Source organism: Haliotis rubra, unplaced genomic scaffold (genome assembly GCF_003918875.1).
Source record: "Haliotis rubra isolate DU_JTF1 unplaced genomic scaffold, ASM391887v1 Scf437, whole genome shotgun sequence".
Classification (NCBI taxonomy): Eukaryota; Metazoa; Mollusca; class Gastropoda; order Lepetellida; family Haliotidae; genus Haliotis; species Haliotis rubra.
In genome coordinates this window covers 876,343-893,784 of record NW_025767121.1, presented here as the reverse complement: position 1 = coordinate 893,784, position 17,442 = coordinate 876,343, and the positions used below count along the sequence as shown (strand labels likewise).

The 17,442-nt window shown below is 41.4% G+C and overlaps 1 protein-coding gene across 1 annotated transcript; it reads left to right on the top strand.

The window, feature by feature from the left end:
- The first annotated feature begins 1,059 nt into the window (after positions 1-1,059).
- Positions 1,060-16,949, top strand: LOC124289238 (tyramine beta-hydroxylase-like). The gene is given in 12 exon segments (XM_046725842.1): positions 1,060-1,135; positions 2,774-2,969; positions 3,318-3,447; positions 4,006-4,104; positions 5,306-5,485; positions 8,968-9,122; positions 9,920-9,935; positions 9,938-10,162; positions 13,211-13,307; positions 13,890-14,175; positions 14,601-14,752; positions 16,946-16,949. Coding segments are annotated over 12 exon segments (1,557 nt in total). The 5' UTR covers positions 1,060-1,118.
- The last annotated feature ends 493 nt before the right edge of the window (positions 16,950-17,442 follow it).

The following is a 17,442-nucleotide window of genomic DNA, read 5'->3' as shown; positions in this document are numbered from 1 at the left end:
AAGAAAGTACACACCTGGTGTTTTGGGATTATTTGAAAAGAGTTGTGATTTGACTGGCAACTTCGCAATTGGGCACGATATCTGTGGTGTTTTGGCAACATATTAGGAAAGTCTGTGACCTATATATCACTGTAAAAACTCTTTTCAAAACATTTACGTCGCTTTTTGTAAAGTAATCCAAAAGCACCGGGTGTGTACTTTCTTTTGTACCTCAGTTTATATATACTTTATTTTGCCCCTGTGAACACCAATGACAGATAACAACCAGTCTTGACTATCTGAAACCATTACATTGAGAACAAAAGGCGGTAAAATTGGCTCTGGATGGATCGCTGAAAATCAATGATAACACCAGGTGTTCGCGAAAAGTGTACGACCTGCCCTCCCGATAGTATAAGGCATAGCAGTGGATCATTCGTGACCAACTCGTGTTATTCCGGGACAAGCCGAATAGCGGAAAGAGGCGAGTTGACGAATGGAGGAGAGAGTCTTCTTGGAGTAAAGTGGCGAATAGTGGCGAATGAGCAGTTGATATCACCGCCAATGATACAAAATCAATCGTCACCACTCGCCTCTTTCCGTAAGCTCCAAGACGTATTCGGCTTGTCCCGGAATAACACGAGCTGGTCTCGAATGATACAAAATGGCCTCGTTGAAAACACGTTGAACGTAATAAGCCACTTCCCTCTCATTTTTGAAATAATCCACGTATGGACAAATCCATCTCATTTATGAAATCAGATTATACCCCACTCCTATTGAAACTATCACTGTTTGCTAAAACTGTTCATAGTCATTTCTAAACCAATATTTCCACTTGTTGTTGTATTATAAACGATTGTATGTTCTCTATATCATTCTGTATGATATACGAGAATAAAATTATGTTCTGTTCTGTTCTGTTCTGAAAACATTTAGCGAGTCAGTAGACAGTAATTGCGGTGTATCATCGTCAGCTGTGGAACCCCACTTGTCTCTAAAGGTCAGCCACCATTCTCAAAATCAACCATAACTAGGTCGCTAACATCCTCCTGTCCCCTACCAGATGCACTGCCCCACTGCCAGGTGGTCTGCTAGTATAGGTTTCACAGCAGCCGTCTTCTGACAGGAATTCATGCATGATGGCTCACTTAAGGTACTGTTACTTCCTGTTGTTTTTCTCTAAGCATAGTGGAAAGGTAGAGTAATAAAATTGAAATGGCAAACGAAAACGATTTATCGCCACAGAATATTTCTAAGAAGTATATTCCAGCAATATCACGGTGGACGACACTAATTGTTGGCTTCACACATTGTACCCATGTAGGGGATCGAACTGCAGGGGGCACCCAAAGTGGGCTTCACACATTTTGTCAATGTGTGGAATCGAACCCGGGTCTTCGGCGTGACGAGCGAGTGCTTTAACCACACACATACCCCAGGCCACTGAATCGCTCACGTTACATGAGAGTATAAAGATAATTTTGGTCACATTCATAAATATACTAACAGGTTTTTCTGGAATTTATTCATGTTTACTTTTTTCGTGGTCGCAAAAGACATCCTTGTCGTACACCTCTCTTTAACATTCGCGTAAGTTTCTTCAGATTCTGAATCGAAATTTAGTTTACTGTAGAAAAAATAATATAGCCCAGCGGATAAGTGTAGTTTTTTTACTGAATTGTGCACTTTGTGTTACAAGCATGAAATTTGGCATGATTGTAGCTTATACCCTTCTTATTAAATAAAGATCGAGAGGCCTCGCAGATTTTTTTATACTTTTCATAATAATTTTTTATTTAATTGGGAGTGAAAAAAATAAATCATTTTTTCTACTATTTTCATCATATCTTCTTTTAAAATTCTCCAATTCTCATAAGTCATATATCAAATTGTAGGAAATTCATAGCTGATCATTTTCATCTATACATGCTTTCTTATCTTTAACTGTTAGGTCTACGGAAGTCAATATATATCATGATTACCCGAAAATTGGAAAATTGCCGGCCATTTTTCAAAATTGCCGGCCATTTTTCAAAATGGCCGCCATATAGACTGCATCAGTAAAATAAGTATGAGATCACCCCGTGATCTAACATGTTTTAATCATTTCTTTGCAAATTCAATACCAAAAGCCTCGCAGACTCGGTCCATTTTCAAATTATGAAAAATATATAAAATCTGCGAGGCCTCTCGATCTTTATTTAATAAGAAGGGTATAAGCTACAATCATGCCAAATTTCATGCTTGTAACACAGAGTGCACAATTTGATCACTTATCCGCTGGGCTAATAATGTTATTAGAAGCTCCATTAATCTGTTGCACAACAGAATCTTAAAATTTATCAGGGTTTAATTACGTTATTAATTAAATCAGAGTTAGAATTTATCTTCAGCAACCCATACTTGTCTTAAGAGGGCACATACAGGATCGGATGGTCAGGCTCGCTGACTTGGCTGACACATGTCATCGCATTCCATCTGCGTTGATCGATGCTCATGCTGTTGATCACTGGACTGCCTTGTCCACACCGCCTCCATATAGCTGGAATATTGCGACGTTAAACGCAAAAAGAAACAAACAATGCAAATGATCTGCAACATACTCTTCAGGTTCCTAGGGCGGTGGGGTAGCCTAGTGGTGAAAGCGTTCGCTCGTCACGCCGAAGACTCGGGTTCGATTCCCCACATGAGTAAAATGGGAGAAGCCCATTTCTGATGTCCCCCACAGTGATACTGCTGGAATATTGCTAAAAGCGGCGTAAAACCCAACTCACTTACTCCCTCACTTCAGGTTTCTGATGCTGGTGGTAATGAACGCCAGCTTGACGCTGGCCTATCAGATGTTCATGAAGAGGCTGCCAAATGCTGACCAGGTACCCCATCCCTGTAAACTCCACCACACATGGCCAGGGGTGGGACACAGGAATCCCAAGGGAACGGGGCAGAGAAATCAGTTTGGTTTGGACTTTTTTGCTGCCGGTCAGAGAGTAAGTTGCAATTTCATTTTTCACCGCCTGGAGCCAGACTTTCAACTTGCTTGCTCTGCATTGTCATTAAAGAAAACGCCATTTTTGCGTTTATGAACAACTGTATCGCTTTTGTCAGTTTAGTTTAGACATTTTAGCTGCCGGTCAAAGAGTAAGTTGTTATTCTTTTTCATTTTCCATCGCATGGAAAAAGACCTTTCACCCGCGTACCCTTCATTGTTATTAACGAGAACGCTATTTTTGAGATTATATACGAGTGTATCGTTATTTAAGTCAACCGACATCTACATCAATTTTGTACGAGATAATTGGAGTGTGACCATTAAACGTCTACCTTCTTCCTGTCAGTGGACTCGAGCCTTCTGTGAGATGGATTCCGATGATGACGGAAGGACAAACGGCGAGGAACTCGGAGATCCCGGATGTGTGTGGAAGGAAGGAGACATACCCGACGTCACTTCCGGGATAACACACCCAGGTTGTCTTCTGCAAGTTTTTTCGTAATATTTATGAAACGTGGGGAAAATGATACTTTGTATGGATCATAGATAGGATATTGACAAATGTAATTTTCGAACACCCCTTACTAATCATTACGAACTCTTTGCATATTTTATTGATCAACTTCAGTTGTAACTCGCAAATGATGGAATAACAAAAATCAGATGTATCCATACACGTGATTATTTTTGTTCAAAGAATGTAGGTGCTTTTGGAAAAAAATATTTTATATGTTGAAATTAAACATGTCTGTTGACATGTCAGTGAGTCAAAGCAAAACAAAGATTAGCAAGACACATTTTACTGATCTAATTCCAGACGCGACTGTTGCTTAAACATATAAAGGAAATTTCAGAGCTGTGTATATGTCATATCATCCCTTAGAAAAGTCTGTGATGAGAAATGATAATAAAATGAGTAAACAATTAAGGGCTTTTGTTTACACTCGAGGAAAGTAACTTGTTATTCACCGAAATTACTCTCATGATCCGAAACCGCATTGTCACGACATGAACAAAGGTTAGTTTTCGCCCAGGAATATGCGATCCTTGGGGAGGCCAAGAATGTAGTGCAGACAATGGCTGGGTGTCGTGTGAGACTGAGGAATTCAACTGCAGTGCAACTTCAGAGCCAGGTGAATAGAAAATAGTGAACCGCATTCACATACACGCACGCACGCACGCACACGCATTCACACGAAAGTAAAAGCACCTCTAACTAAACTTGACCTCATTAATCATATTTTCTTCTTCCTCAATTGTGCTTTTTTCCGAGAGACATTGTAATATCGGATTAAAATTACTGTCGCATGTACTTTAACCCTGGGGGGGCGGTGGGGTAGCCTAATGGTTAAAGCGTTGGCTCGTCACGCCGAAGATCCGGGTTCGAATCCCCACATGGGTACATTGTGTGAAGCCCATTTCTGGTGTCCCCCGCCGTGATGATGCTGGAATATTGCTAAAAGCGGCGTAAAACCAAACTCAGTCAGTCAGTACTTTAACCCTGTAGTGGCGGTCCTTAGGGATATTAACTGGATTTTACTAGTACGGAAATGTGTTAATGCCCGCCAGTTTACGAGGTCATACCACTCCTGCCGCAAACCCGTCTGATCAGGACTACAAAGTTCAAAGCCGGTAAAACTTTTAAAATGTTTTATAGTAAATATTACAGTATATATATAAATTTAGATATAAGGATATTTCCAAAGTTAGCGAAATTTGATGTTTTATGCAATTTTCTATTTTGAGATTTGTTCAGGTGAATAGTTGTCTTGTTTTTTTATGTGTTTGTGACGGACGCCACATTCACTTTCTCGGGAACACCTGGTGTCAATTGTGCTTGACAGTGATTCATAAACATAAGAACCCGTGAAGATCCGGGTTAGAATATTGATCTTCAGTAACCCATGCTTGTCGTTAGAGGCGACTAACAGGAAAGGGTGGTCAGGCTCGCTGACTTGGTTGACACATGTCATTGTATCCCAATTGCGTAGATCGATGCTCATGATGTTGATCACTGGATTGTCTAGTCCAGACTCGATTATTTACAGACCGCCGCCATATAGCTGGAATATTGCTGAGCGTGGCATAAAACTGAACTCACTCACTCACTCGCTCATAAAGAAATGTTTACGGTAGAGTGATGCTCGTACAGCAGAGATTATAGTGACACTTTTTCCGCTGTTTTCATTTGGCAATTATATTTCCATAATAAAACAAGAGACTTTGAACTTGAATGAAAAGATATTTTTATGAAAATGAAAAATCTTTTGCCCTGTATATTAATCATTCTGATTAAGCATGTTTTGCTGTATTTTCAAATTTGATCGATTGCAGAAGTTCAAATGAGAACATTAAGATTCCCTCGAATGAAGGTTCCCAGTACGGAGACGAACTATTTCTGCCAGACCTTTGACCTACCGGCTGACCGAGATTATCATCTCATAGCGACTGAGCCTGTAATCGACAACATCCATGTGATGCACCACATCCGACTGATGGGCTGTAGGGATGAGGGTAGGTGGCCTGACAGTAAATGTCACATAACAGTTAATCGTTGTGACCTTGCCGCGTCGGGATATGCCCGGAATGTATGTCAGTGTGGGAGAGAGGAACTGCGCTTGTCTGTTTATCTGTTGTAAAATATACAAATAAAACAAAATGTATGTACACTACGGTTATAACTACGGAAGCACTGAAGGGACCTGATGAAATAAAATTGATCTTGAGCGCACGAGTTAGTATGTTGAGTGCACAAGTTAATATATTGAGCGCACAAGTTAGTATGTTGAGCGCACAAGTTAGTATGTTGAGCGCACGAGTTAGTATGTTGAGCGCACAAGTTAACATCTTGAGCGCACAAGTTAGTATGTTGAGCGCACGAGTTAGTATGTTGAGCGCACAAGTTAACATCTTGAGCGCACTAGTAAGTATGTTGAGAGCACAAGTTAGTATGTTTGAGCGCACAAGTTAACATCTTGAGCGCACAAGTTAGTATGTTTGAGCGCACGAGTTAGTATGTTGAGTGCACAAGTTAATATATTGAGCGCATAAGTTAGTATGTTGAGCGCACAAGTTAGTATGTTGAGCGCACAAGTTAGTATGTTGAGGAGCACACGCGAGTTAACATCTTTCAGCGCCAAAACAAGTAACACATCTTCTTGCAAAATCATGGTATCTTGAGCGCACAAGTTGAAGCGTATTCTGAGATGTATGTCCCTTTTCGATGTTTGATACCAGATTGTGATGTTGAGTGAATGAGTGAATATATTGAGCGAGTACGGTTTACGCCGCTTTCAGCAATATTCCAGCAATATCACGGAGAGGGACACCAGAAATGGACTTCACACATTGTACCCATATGGGGAATCGAACCCAATCTGTTGCGTGACAAGCGGACGCTTTAACCACGAGGGGAATATATTGAGCGCCCGCTGATGTTACAGACTTTATTGCGGACAACTTCGACGATCTGGACAAAGACATGGTTTTCGTTGGATGCATAAAAAAATGTATCCAATGCGGTTTAATCGTGAAACAGGATAGTGTACGTTCGTTGCTAATAGTGTTGGACACGGATGGCGTTGAATTTCGCTCAAGACACCGTCTTCATCGACGTGTTTATTCTTCAACTTCCTCTGTTGTTAAAACATGTTAATTAAACTACAACACACATACGTATACATAAGGGATTGAAACGGAGGAAGTAAAACGGGGAACATGGTATTTTAGTAAGAAATAAAGTCGGTATATGTGCTATACGTGCACATACTAATGGATCAAATAAATAGGAAGTGTTATATGATATTGTACGGTTCGTGGCCGGGAAGACTAAAATCGTGACGCTTCACTGTGTAATAACTTAAACCAATAACGTAACACACGGATATACCTTTTTATATATAAAGGGTACCTCCCAAGTTCGCCGTATACAGCAACTGTAGATGATTTGGCACTGATCTGCAAAATACGCCTACGAAATTGTGAATTATTCCAAATTCAGAACATTTCACAATACCCCATACTTCACCATACATCATAGTAGAGGTAACAAAAGTGTCGAATAGTTACACAAGGTTTTCAATGAAAAGTTTTAACAACTGAAAAGCATTCATAGCTCTACGACCTTTGTCTGCTAAAGTTCTATAAGCTGGTGTAAAGGAGCCTGTGTAAGACAACACTATATTTCCTCCGGTCGAATCTTCCCTCCTTTACGAAAAACCTTCTTTTTTTTTCTTTTGTCTACATTAACGTTAAGGCTTCAGTCTGTGCAATAATTGGAAAGCGTATAAAGTGATAGCTGTAAACCTCCAGGTGATTCGGATATGCGCACCATATCGTCCGTAAATAGTAGTATAAAATGGTTAATATAGTCAAGCAGCAATCCCGCGTCGATACTTTTCTGTAGTGCTACTTCAATATCTTCAAGATATAGGGAGAAAAGAATCGGTAACATTACACCCCCTTGTTTAATACCCAGGGAGCATAGACAGAAGCCAGATAACTCACCATTGTGTTTAACACATGATTTCACAGTGTCATATTAGACACGATAAATTTACATAGTCTACCTCTGATGCCCACCAGATTTGAAAGCATAGTGAGCATCAGAGATGATGTTGTATATTTCACACCATGAGACAAGTCTCGCTGTTAATACCGAAGTAAAGAGTTTTGAAAAGCAACTGTTTATGGTGATTCCCCTGTAATTACTTTCATCTTCAAGTTCTAAACAAGCGAAGAAGATAAACACTCTACTATAACAATGTTTTGGAAAGAAATCTCTCTACTCCCGACATGGATTATGCTTTCCGGCTCCGTATCTTTAGCTTTGGCGGTACTCCCCTACTCCCTTGGAAATTAGCTCTCCCAGGAAATCCGAAATATACATTTTAGCCTTCCCGGGACATCTGAAAAATAAATTTAAGCCTTCCCGGCACGACACCTATTGTACAGAATTAAACTCAGTACATCAGACATGAGTTTTACATGTTTCATGGTCATGTAATACTATATATACATGTACATAATAAAGCCGTATCCAAGCTTTACGCTATAGTGTTCATAATACTTTGTACCAATATTAGAAGGCAGTAAAACCACTATTCATCCCTGCAATAAACTCCTACTCATGTTTATGTTTTAATTCTTATCATTACATTACACATACCTGGGCCTGCTTTATGTAATAAAGCAAAAAAGTAGTAAAATCAGTTACAAAGAATAGTATTGACAAGAATATAGACGATGAACATTTACATAAACATTATCAATATTCATGATACATTTGCATACTTTTGCATAGTCTCATCATAAACACCGACTTTGCATCGTTTGAAATCTTCCAAAAAGGATATAAGTTTGTACATTTTAGCCACCAGTCAAGGAAACGTGCGTTCCATTAATGCCTTTAGGTGTTAAACACGAAGTTGAGCGCTCAAGATACTAACTTGTGCGCTCAAGATAAACTTGCACACTCATCAGGTCCTCAAGATTTAACAGCGCTTCCATATGCGCTTAATATATTAACGAACTCAATGGGATCGTAAAATTTAGCTCGTCCCTACGCATATCGACTGAAATGTAACGCATATCGACTGAAATGTAAGGCAAGTGGCCGGGACCAGAAGTCAGTTTGTTATATCCGTCAGTTCGTTATAACCGTATTCGTTATAAACGTAGTCTACTGTGATAGTATGTATTCTTCTTGATCCTTGTTACGCTGTCGTCACTGTCAAACGTTTCTATCGCTAACATCTGGTGTCAATTATTTTCAGTAATTCTTTATCGCTTTTACGAGCATTGGGATTTGTCGTGTCTAGCATTCTCTAGCATTGACGTTTTATATTTCAATAAAATAACCCCTTGTACCCCGAGGATGTGGGACGTTGCTTATGATATGGGATTGTCTGAACCAGATAAGATATTTTACAGGAATTCGTTTATGTGTGTTCTTTTTTTTTTTTAACAAAAATAAAGTATTTGTCATTTCAACTCAGTGCCTAAGATCCACCATCCTCGCCAATGCTATATGGCGGAGCGGGGTTGCAATGACGTCATTGGTTTGTGGACAGTGGGCCTGGCTGGTCAGTGCCTGTACAAGGAGGCTGGTTTCAGGCTCGGTACTTCCGGCTACAAGAAGGTGCTACTGGAGGTGAGTTGGGTTTTAAGCCGCTGTTAGCAATATCCCAACAATATCACGAAAGGGGACACCAGAAATGGGCTTCACACACTGTACCCATATGGGGAATCGAAACCGAGTCTTCGACGTGACGAACGAACGCTTTAACCACTCGGCTACCCCACCGACCAAGGTCGATACGAATGTATATTTACATACTCTTCGATCGTTTTAGAAATTTTATGGTGATAATCATATGTTTATTCAAGGTATCCATGTATGATCAATGCGACATTTACCCCTGATGCGTCCATACGAATATCGATGATATTATTCTAACTGTATCCATCTCGAACCCGTTAGGTGTCGAAGGTGCAATCAGCCAATACGAGTGAATTATTTTTACATTTTTTACTACTATCTCACAGACACTCGTCACCAAAAACTTCTGAGAACTTCAGGTTTCACCTATATCATGTCACCTGCCTGTGTTTTTCTCTCAGTCTGTTAGTCGGAATAATAGCGCTTACATTTTTCTAAGTGGCAGTGTTGTGTTATTGCACAAAATAGCCGACGTTAAATACAACGTGATGTATCTAATATTCTGTACAGGATCGGGTGGTAAGGCTCGCTGACTTGCTTGACACATGTCATCGCATCCCAATTGCGTAGATCGATGCTCATGATGTTGATCACTGGATTGTCTGGTCCAAACTCGATTATTTACAGACCGTCGCCATATTGCTGACTGCGGCGTAAAACTAAACTCACTCACTCACTAATATCTTGTACTTTTTATTATCTAACATTATCACCTTCATATGTTTTAGCTGCACTGGAACAACCCGAGATGCGCGACGACTACCACGACGCGTCGGGGTTAAAGATCTTCTACACACCACGACTACGCCAATACGATGCAGGAATTCTGTGGACGGGTCAGGAACGTCTGATGTTACCACCAGGGCAGTCGAAAATAGTTGTTCAGTCAACTTGCCCGTCTGAGTGTACAAAACGCCGTTTTTCCAGGCCTATATACATCACTAACTCTCTCAACCATATGCATTACATGGGTATGTATCAATGAGTGAGTGAGTGAGTGAGTTTAGTTTTACTCCGCTTTAGCAATATTCCACGACGGGGATACACACACATTGTATCCATGACGGGAATCGAACCGGGGTTTTCATCCTGATGAGCGAACGCTTTAACCACAAGGCTATCCCACCATCCCTTAGGTTTTGCGGTTAGCTTAGTTAGTGAAGTGTTAGCTTGTTACGCCGGTTCGACTTCCAACATGGTTTCAAAGGTTTAAACCCAATCATGTTGGGTAGTGTCCTGGTTAAAACGTTCGCTCGCCCGTGTTCGATTTCCCATGTGGGTAAAGCCTATTTTTGGTGAAATATTTGTTAAATAGGCGTATAATTGTGGTGGCGAGGAGTTTTGTAGACACATTCTCTCTATCCCTATCCCTGGGACACTGTTGGTAACAACTGTCCACATCACTACGTGCGCATCATTAGGTTTGTTTATCCTGAGGGGCGGTTGGGTAGCATAGTGGTTAAAGCGTTCCATCGGCACTCCAAATTCCGGGTTCAATTCCCTACGTTGATCAGCATTATCAAATACAACATATTATCTTGCATTTAGGTACTATATTTTCGCAAGCAACTATGACATGTACTTTGATGAAATTTGCCGACAATATGCGAGTGTCACGCAAGGCCGTTATAGTAAGTGAGTGAGTGAGTTACGTTTTACGCCCCTTTTAGCAATATTCCAGTAATATTACCGCGTGGACACCAGGGACCGGATTCACTAAACTTCTACAGAATTTTCTTAGTTTCTATGCTTAAGTTTCTCAGGTCATAATTGACTCTAAACTCACATGGTCCACTGTCAGGTCATAATTGACTGTATACTCACATCTTGCATCGTCAGGGCATAATCCACTCTATACTCACGAGGTGTCGGGATATCAAAGCCCACCTGTGACCAGGTGTAAAAACCTCGTGGAGTCAACTTTGTGTGCAGACTCTTTTCAGTGTTGTCACAACCCTAGTGTACAGTACACAACCCTGTGCGCTTAAGAACCCACGAATCCGTTGGTATATGACCAGATGGTGGCCTCATGAATACGTGCAAACACCTAGTTGCGGGTACAGCAACGTGCAGTGAACATGGACAAAGTACTGTGACTATGTGTCCCAGTCCACCCAGCTGTGAATGGGTACCTCGTTAGGATGAAAGCCACAATAACTCGGTGCGCCTAGTGGCTGCAAAGAGTTGTATACTCCCCAGGGAGTTGAGATTGATAATGCGATGTGCCGTTGAGATTGACATCCAATGATCGAGGAAAAAATACCAGCGCCTTGAGCATGCACTAGTTGCCTGGATATGTGCGCTATATAAATATCCTATAACAATATAACAAATTTCAGGAATCTCTGAGAGCGTTGAATCTGGAGCAGAAAAGCAAATGATTGACGATATGATGATTTACACATCTAATTATCTTAGTCACCTACTATGATTGATTGAGTTTAGTTTTACGCCGCTTTTAGCAATATTCCAGCCGGCAATACCACGTCAGGGGACTCCAGAAATGGACTTCACATACTGCACCCATGTGGGGGTTCGAACCCGGGTATTCGGCGTGACGAGCGAACTCTTTAACCACCTGGCTACGCCACCCACCCTCACCTGCTATGACAAGCAAGGAGTTTTGTAGACACGTTCTCTCTATCCCTATCCCTGGGACACTGTTGGTAACAACTGTCCACATCACTACGTACGCATCATTAGGTTTGTTTATCCTGAGGGGCGGTTGGGTAGCATAGTGGTTAAAGCGTTCCATCGTCACTCCAAATTCCGGGGTCGATTCCCTACATTGATCAGAATTATCAAATACAACATATTATCTTGCATTTAGGTACTATATTTTAGCAAGCAACTATAACATGTACTTTGATGAAATTTGCCGACAATATGCAAGTATCACGCAAGGCCGTTATAGTAAGTGAGTGAGTGAGTTACGTTTTACGCCACTTTTAGCAATATTCCAGTAATATTACCGCGTGAACACCAGGGACCGGATTCACTAAACTTCTAAGAATTTTCTTAGTTTCTATGCTTAAGTTTCTTGGAAACTAAGAATTCTTACCAGACTTAAGAATTCTTAAGGCTTAAGAAAATTCTAAGAAATTTTGTGAATCCGGCCCCAGGAATGGGCTCCACATATTTACCCATGTGTGGGGCGGCTACCCCGAAGTCCTATTTTTTATTGTGAAATAGGAAGATGTCTACTGAGTTCAAAGCCAGTCCTGTAATGTAGTCATGGAAACGACAGACGCATGTTCTTGTAGAAGGACACACCTTCAGTGAGTCTTTCATTTATCCCTGAAAGGCACTAGGTGAAGGAGAGGGTTACCCACAAGGCTACCACGCCGCCCCTCAGGAAATATGTACCGATGCGCGTGTTGTTTCCAATTATATCAGGTCATAATTGACTCTAAACTCACATGGTCCACTGTCAGGGCATAATTGACTCTATACTCACATCTTGCATCGTCAGGGCATGATTGACTCTATACTCACGCGGTGGGCGAGCTGGCTAAGGCGCCAGGCTAGTGATCCAGCGAGGTCGAGGTGTCGGGATATCGAGCCCACCTGTGACCAGGTGTAAAAACCTCGTAGTCAACTTTGTGTGCAGACTCTTTCAGTGTTGTCACAACCCCTAGTGTACAGTACACAACCCTGTGCACTTAAAAGAACCACGAATCCGTTGGTATTTGACCAGATGGTGGCCTCATGAATACGTGCAAACACCTAGTTGCGGGTACAGCAACGTGCAGTGAACATGGACAAAGTACTGTGACTATGTGTCCCAGTCCACCCAGCTGTGAATGGGTACCTCGTTAGGATGAGAAAGCCACAATAACTCGGTGCGCCTAGTGGCTGCAAGAGTTGTATACTCCCAGGGAGTTGAGATTGATAATGCGATGGGCCGTTGAGATTGACATCCAATGATCGAGGGAAAAAATACCAGCGCCTTGATCATGCACTAGTTGCCTGGATATGTGCGCTATATAAATATCCTATAACAATATAACAAATTTCAGGAATCTCTGAGAGCGTTGAACACCTGCGGGAGGGGAAGAGATTACAGTACCTGACAAATGAAGCCTACTACACCTACGACAACCCCGTAATTAACACGTGAGTCCATGATCTGTAGGAAACCGTGAACAAAACAGTGATAAATACTACTTTTTGAAAAGAAAGACTTGCATCAAAATGACAATTTTAGGCGTCATAACGAGAGTTCGCCAAACGAGACAATGCGCCTGCCTTAAACATTCACAGTCCACAGGTTCAGCGCAGATCATCTTTCTTTCGTTGTTGTTTAACGCCGCACTCAGCAATATTCCAGCAATATGGTGGCGGTCTGTAAATAATCGAATCTGGACCAGACAATCCAGTGATTGACATCCCGAACATCGATCTACACAATTGGGGAACGATGACATGTGTCAACCACGTCAGCGAGTCTGACTACCCCATCCCGTCAGTCACCTCTTACGACCAGCATGGGTTACTGAAGACCTTGTCCCGGAATAACACGAGTGGGTCACGCATGAGATGGCGACAGTCCCGAAAGCGCTGCCCCTCAAATTCTAACAACATGTCGAAACATTTTCCTCTGTGCAAGTGATGAATGTAGACAAGCATAAGATTGGATGGACAGAATACTATGGCGTCTAGGTATATAACTATTCAATAATTTTGTGTCTGTTGTAGTTTTGATCCTCCTCTGGAGGTTCGACCGGGGGACGTCTTCAAGACCACCTGCGTGTATCGCACCCTCTCCCGTCGGGTCACGACGGTTTGGGGCGAGGGGACGAATGACGAAATGTGTTACTCCTTGCTAATGTTCTATCCAAAATCTGCCGTCTCTAACATCTACTGCGACGGCTGGGGCGACTACAACTCTTGCATGGTGGACGACGACGGATTTTACCGTGGCTGTCATGTTCAAAGTTTCAAGAATCTAACACATCCAGCAACACAGAAGATTTTCCACAAGGTTATTTATGCTTATGACCGCTTATGTACAGACGTATATTTATAAAAAATAATTATACTTTTTTTTGTATTTCATCCACAAATTGAAACCGGGCTCTCAGAAAACGTGTGGGCTTTTCTCATTTCCTCGGGGACCAGTGGCGTAGTGATATTGCAGTGTCTCTGCTATCCCGTGAAGACCCGTGAAGATCCGGGTTAGAATTGATCTTCAGTAACGCATGCTTGTCCTAAGAGGCGACTAACGGGATTGGGTGGTCAGGTTCGCTGACTTGGTTGACACATGTCATCGTATCCCAATTGCAAAGATCGATGTTCATGATGTCGATCACTTGTTTCAACACGCCTCTCAGGAACATTTGAAATAAGGTAAATACCATTCAAAACTGAGTGCTAACCTATTCACTTACTATCTCGTTTTGTCCACAGATACTGAAACACTGTGACTTCAAACATGGCGAATGTCTACCAGAGTGCCCGGATGTTGTCACGGAAGTAAGGAAGCATCCATGTTTGCAAGGAGACCTAGGTGACAAAATGTTGCAGGAAGTTACTGAAGACGGCAGTGCGAGGGGCATGAGGTTTGTGACTGCGCTCCGTTCCTGTGATTGTCCCCGATTGTCCGAACGCCACGTTGGCATGCAGGATATGACGTCATCTAGTGGCCTTCGGCTCACGGAATCATATATTACCTCTCGTTTTGTTAGTTTGGAACTGTTTTGCATAACAGTGAACAGAAGCCTTGTTGACAATGAATGTACTACAGTCAACTTTGGAAACAACAAACTTTAAGGAACTCTTAAAGCAGTTCGCGATATTCGAAGTTCGAAATTCCTATATAAAAATATTATTCCATCACGTATAGTGTTGGGAATTGGTTAAAATCTCATAATTGATGATTGGTTCATTACAACCGATCAATCATCGAAAATAATTGGTTAGCGTCATTTATGAAATTTGTTAATGCACATAAAAATAAGGAAAAAAACATGTAGTTCTGGGGCTTTTTGGCAAAATTTCACATCTGTAAAGGATGACTAGTATGTTTGGAACATAAATTTCTTGGAGCCTTTAAGATAAATTCAATCGTGACTTGAAACGAGCTTGTAGTGCTTACAAAATGTAACAAAAACCAACCATGTGAAAAATATTGTTAATGAAAACAAGTGTTCGAAAATTGGTTTTGTGTTCTATTATGAGAAATTATGATCGATTGCTTGGTCGTTTAGTCACTACGACCAATCTTCGATTATTTCAAGTAATCGGACCACCATTAATCACGTATCAAGTCAAGATTATGCGTAAAAAATGTACAATATTATTATTCCTGTGACTCGAGAGAATATGTTAGTGGGAGTAAAGGCATGTGGTGTCCCTAGGTCATTTGTGACCCACCCGTGAAGGTCCGGGCTAGAATTGATCTTCAGTAACCCATGCTTGTCGTGGGAGGCGACTAACAGGATCTGGTGGTCAGGCTCTGAGTGCAGCTGGGTTGACACATGTCATCGGTTCTCATTTGCGTAGATCGATGTTCATGCTGTTGATTCCTGGATTGTCTTCCGGTCCGAGACTCGATTATGGAAAGGTATAATGTTCCTAGGTCCGCCGCCATAACCGGAGCTGTAATATTGCAGCGTCTGCGTGTTGTGTGCGTGGTGGCTATGGTATAATGAGGCCTTTTTGACGTGTCAAGTGAATTTTTCAGAATTTTTAATAACTTTTACAGTTTTAACTTCTAAAGGGCCTTTTTACCTGAAACGATACTCCTTTGAGGTTTCGCCATTCGGGCCAGTGTAGATAAATCATGCGAATGAGATTTCAAACACAAACTTGACAAAGCAAAAACCAGTCCCGTGGTTACAGTTCCGTCGTTAAGAATACGCATGTTTTGATGTTTCTAAAGATTAAGCGTGACGTGTTAAGGTTTATTTTTCCGAGGACGTCGACAGTACTTTTTTCCATATTTTCCTTCATGTACAGTACATTTAAACATGCGTTGATGTTACGAAAGAGAATTTCTATTCATCTGCTTAAACATTTGAAATACAATGTGGGTTTGTCAAAATCACACGCGTCCTCATGGATTTAACAAGAGCGAAACAAAGGCTGAATCCCAATTGCCTAGATCCACGCTCATGATGTCACTCATTGGATATCCTTGTGAGGTGAGGTGAGGTGAGGTGAGGTGAATAATTTACAATAATTTTATGTAAATGGGAGTGAGAGAGGGAGTGGCCATATTTTCACAGAGATCTCTCATTAAACTCTCATTAAACAGGTTAACCCGTGAAGGTCCGGGTTAGAATATTGATCTTCAGTAACCCGTGCTTGTCGTAAGAGGCGACTAACGGGATCGGGTGGTCAGGCTCACTGACTTGGTTGACACATGTCATTGGTTCCCAATTGCGCAGATCGATGCTCATGTTGTTGATCACTGAATTGTCTGGTCAGACTCGAATTTGGACTAAACTGTGTCAACAGATGCAGCATTTGGACTAAACTGTGTCGTCAGATGTCGCATTTGGACTAAAATGTGTCAACAGATGTAGCATTTGGACTAAACTGTGTCAGATGCAGATGAAGCATTTGATGACTTTGAAACTGTGTCATCAGATGCAGCATTTGGACTAAACTGTGTCACCAGATGTAGCATTTGGACTAAACTGTGTCACCAGATGTAGCATTTGGACTAAACTGTGTCAACAGATGAAGCATTTGGACTAAACTGTGTCAACAGATGTAGCATTTGGACTAAACTGTGTCTGTGTCACCAGATGAAGCATTTGGACTAAACTGTGTCACCAGATGTAGCATTTGGACTAAACTGTGTCACCAGATGAAGCATTTGGACTAAACTGTGTCAAGATGAAGCATTTGGACTAAAACTGTGTCACCAGATGAAGCATTTGGACTAAACTGTGTCAACAGATGAAGCATTTGGACTAAACTGTGTCATCAGATGAAGCATTTGGACTAAACTGTGTCAACAGATGTAGCATTTGGACTAAACTGTGTCACCAGATGAAGCATTTGGACTAAACTGTGTCACCAGATGTAGCATTTGGACTAAACTGTGTCACCAGATGAAGCATTTGGACTAAACTGTGTCACCAGATGCAGCATTTGGACTAAACTGTGTCAACAGATGAAGCATTTGGACTAAACTGTGTCATCAGATGAAGCATTTGAACTAAACTGTGTCAACAGATGAAGCATTTGGACTAAACTGTGTCATCAGATGAAGCATTTGGACTAAACTGTGTCATCAGAT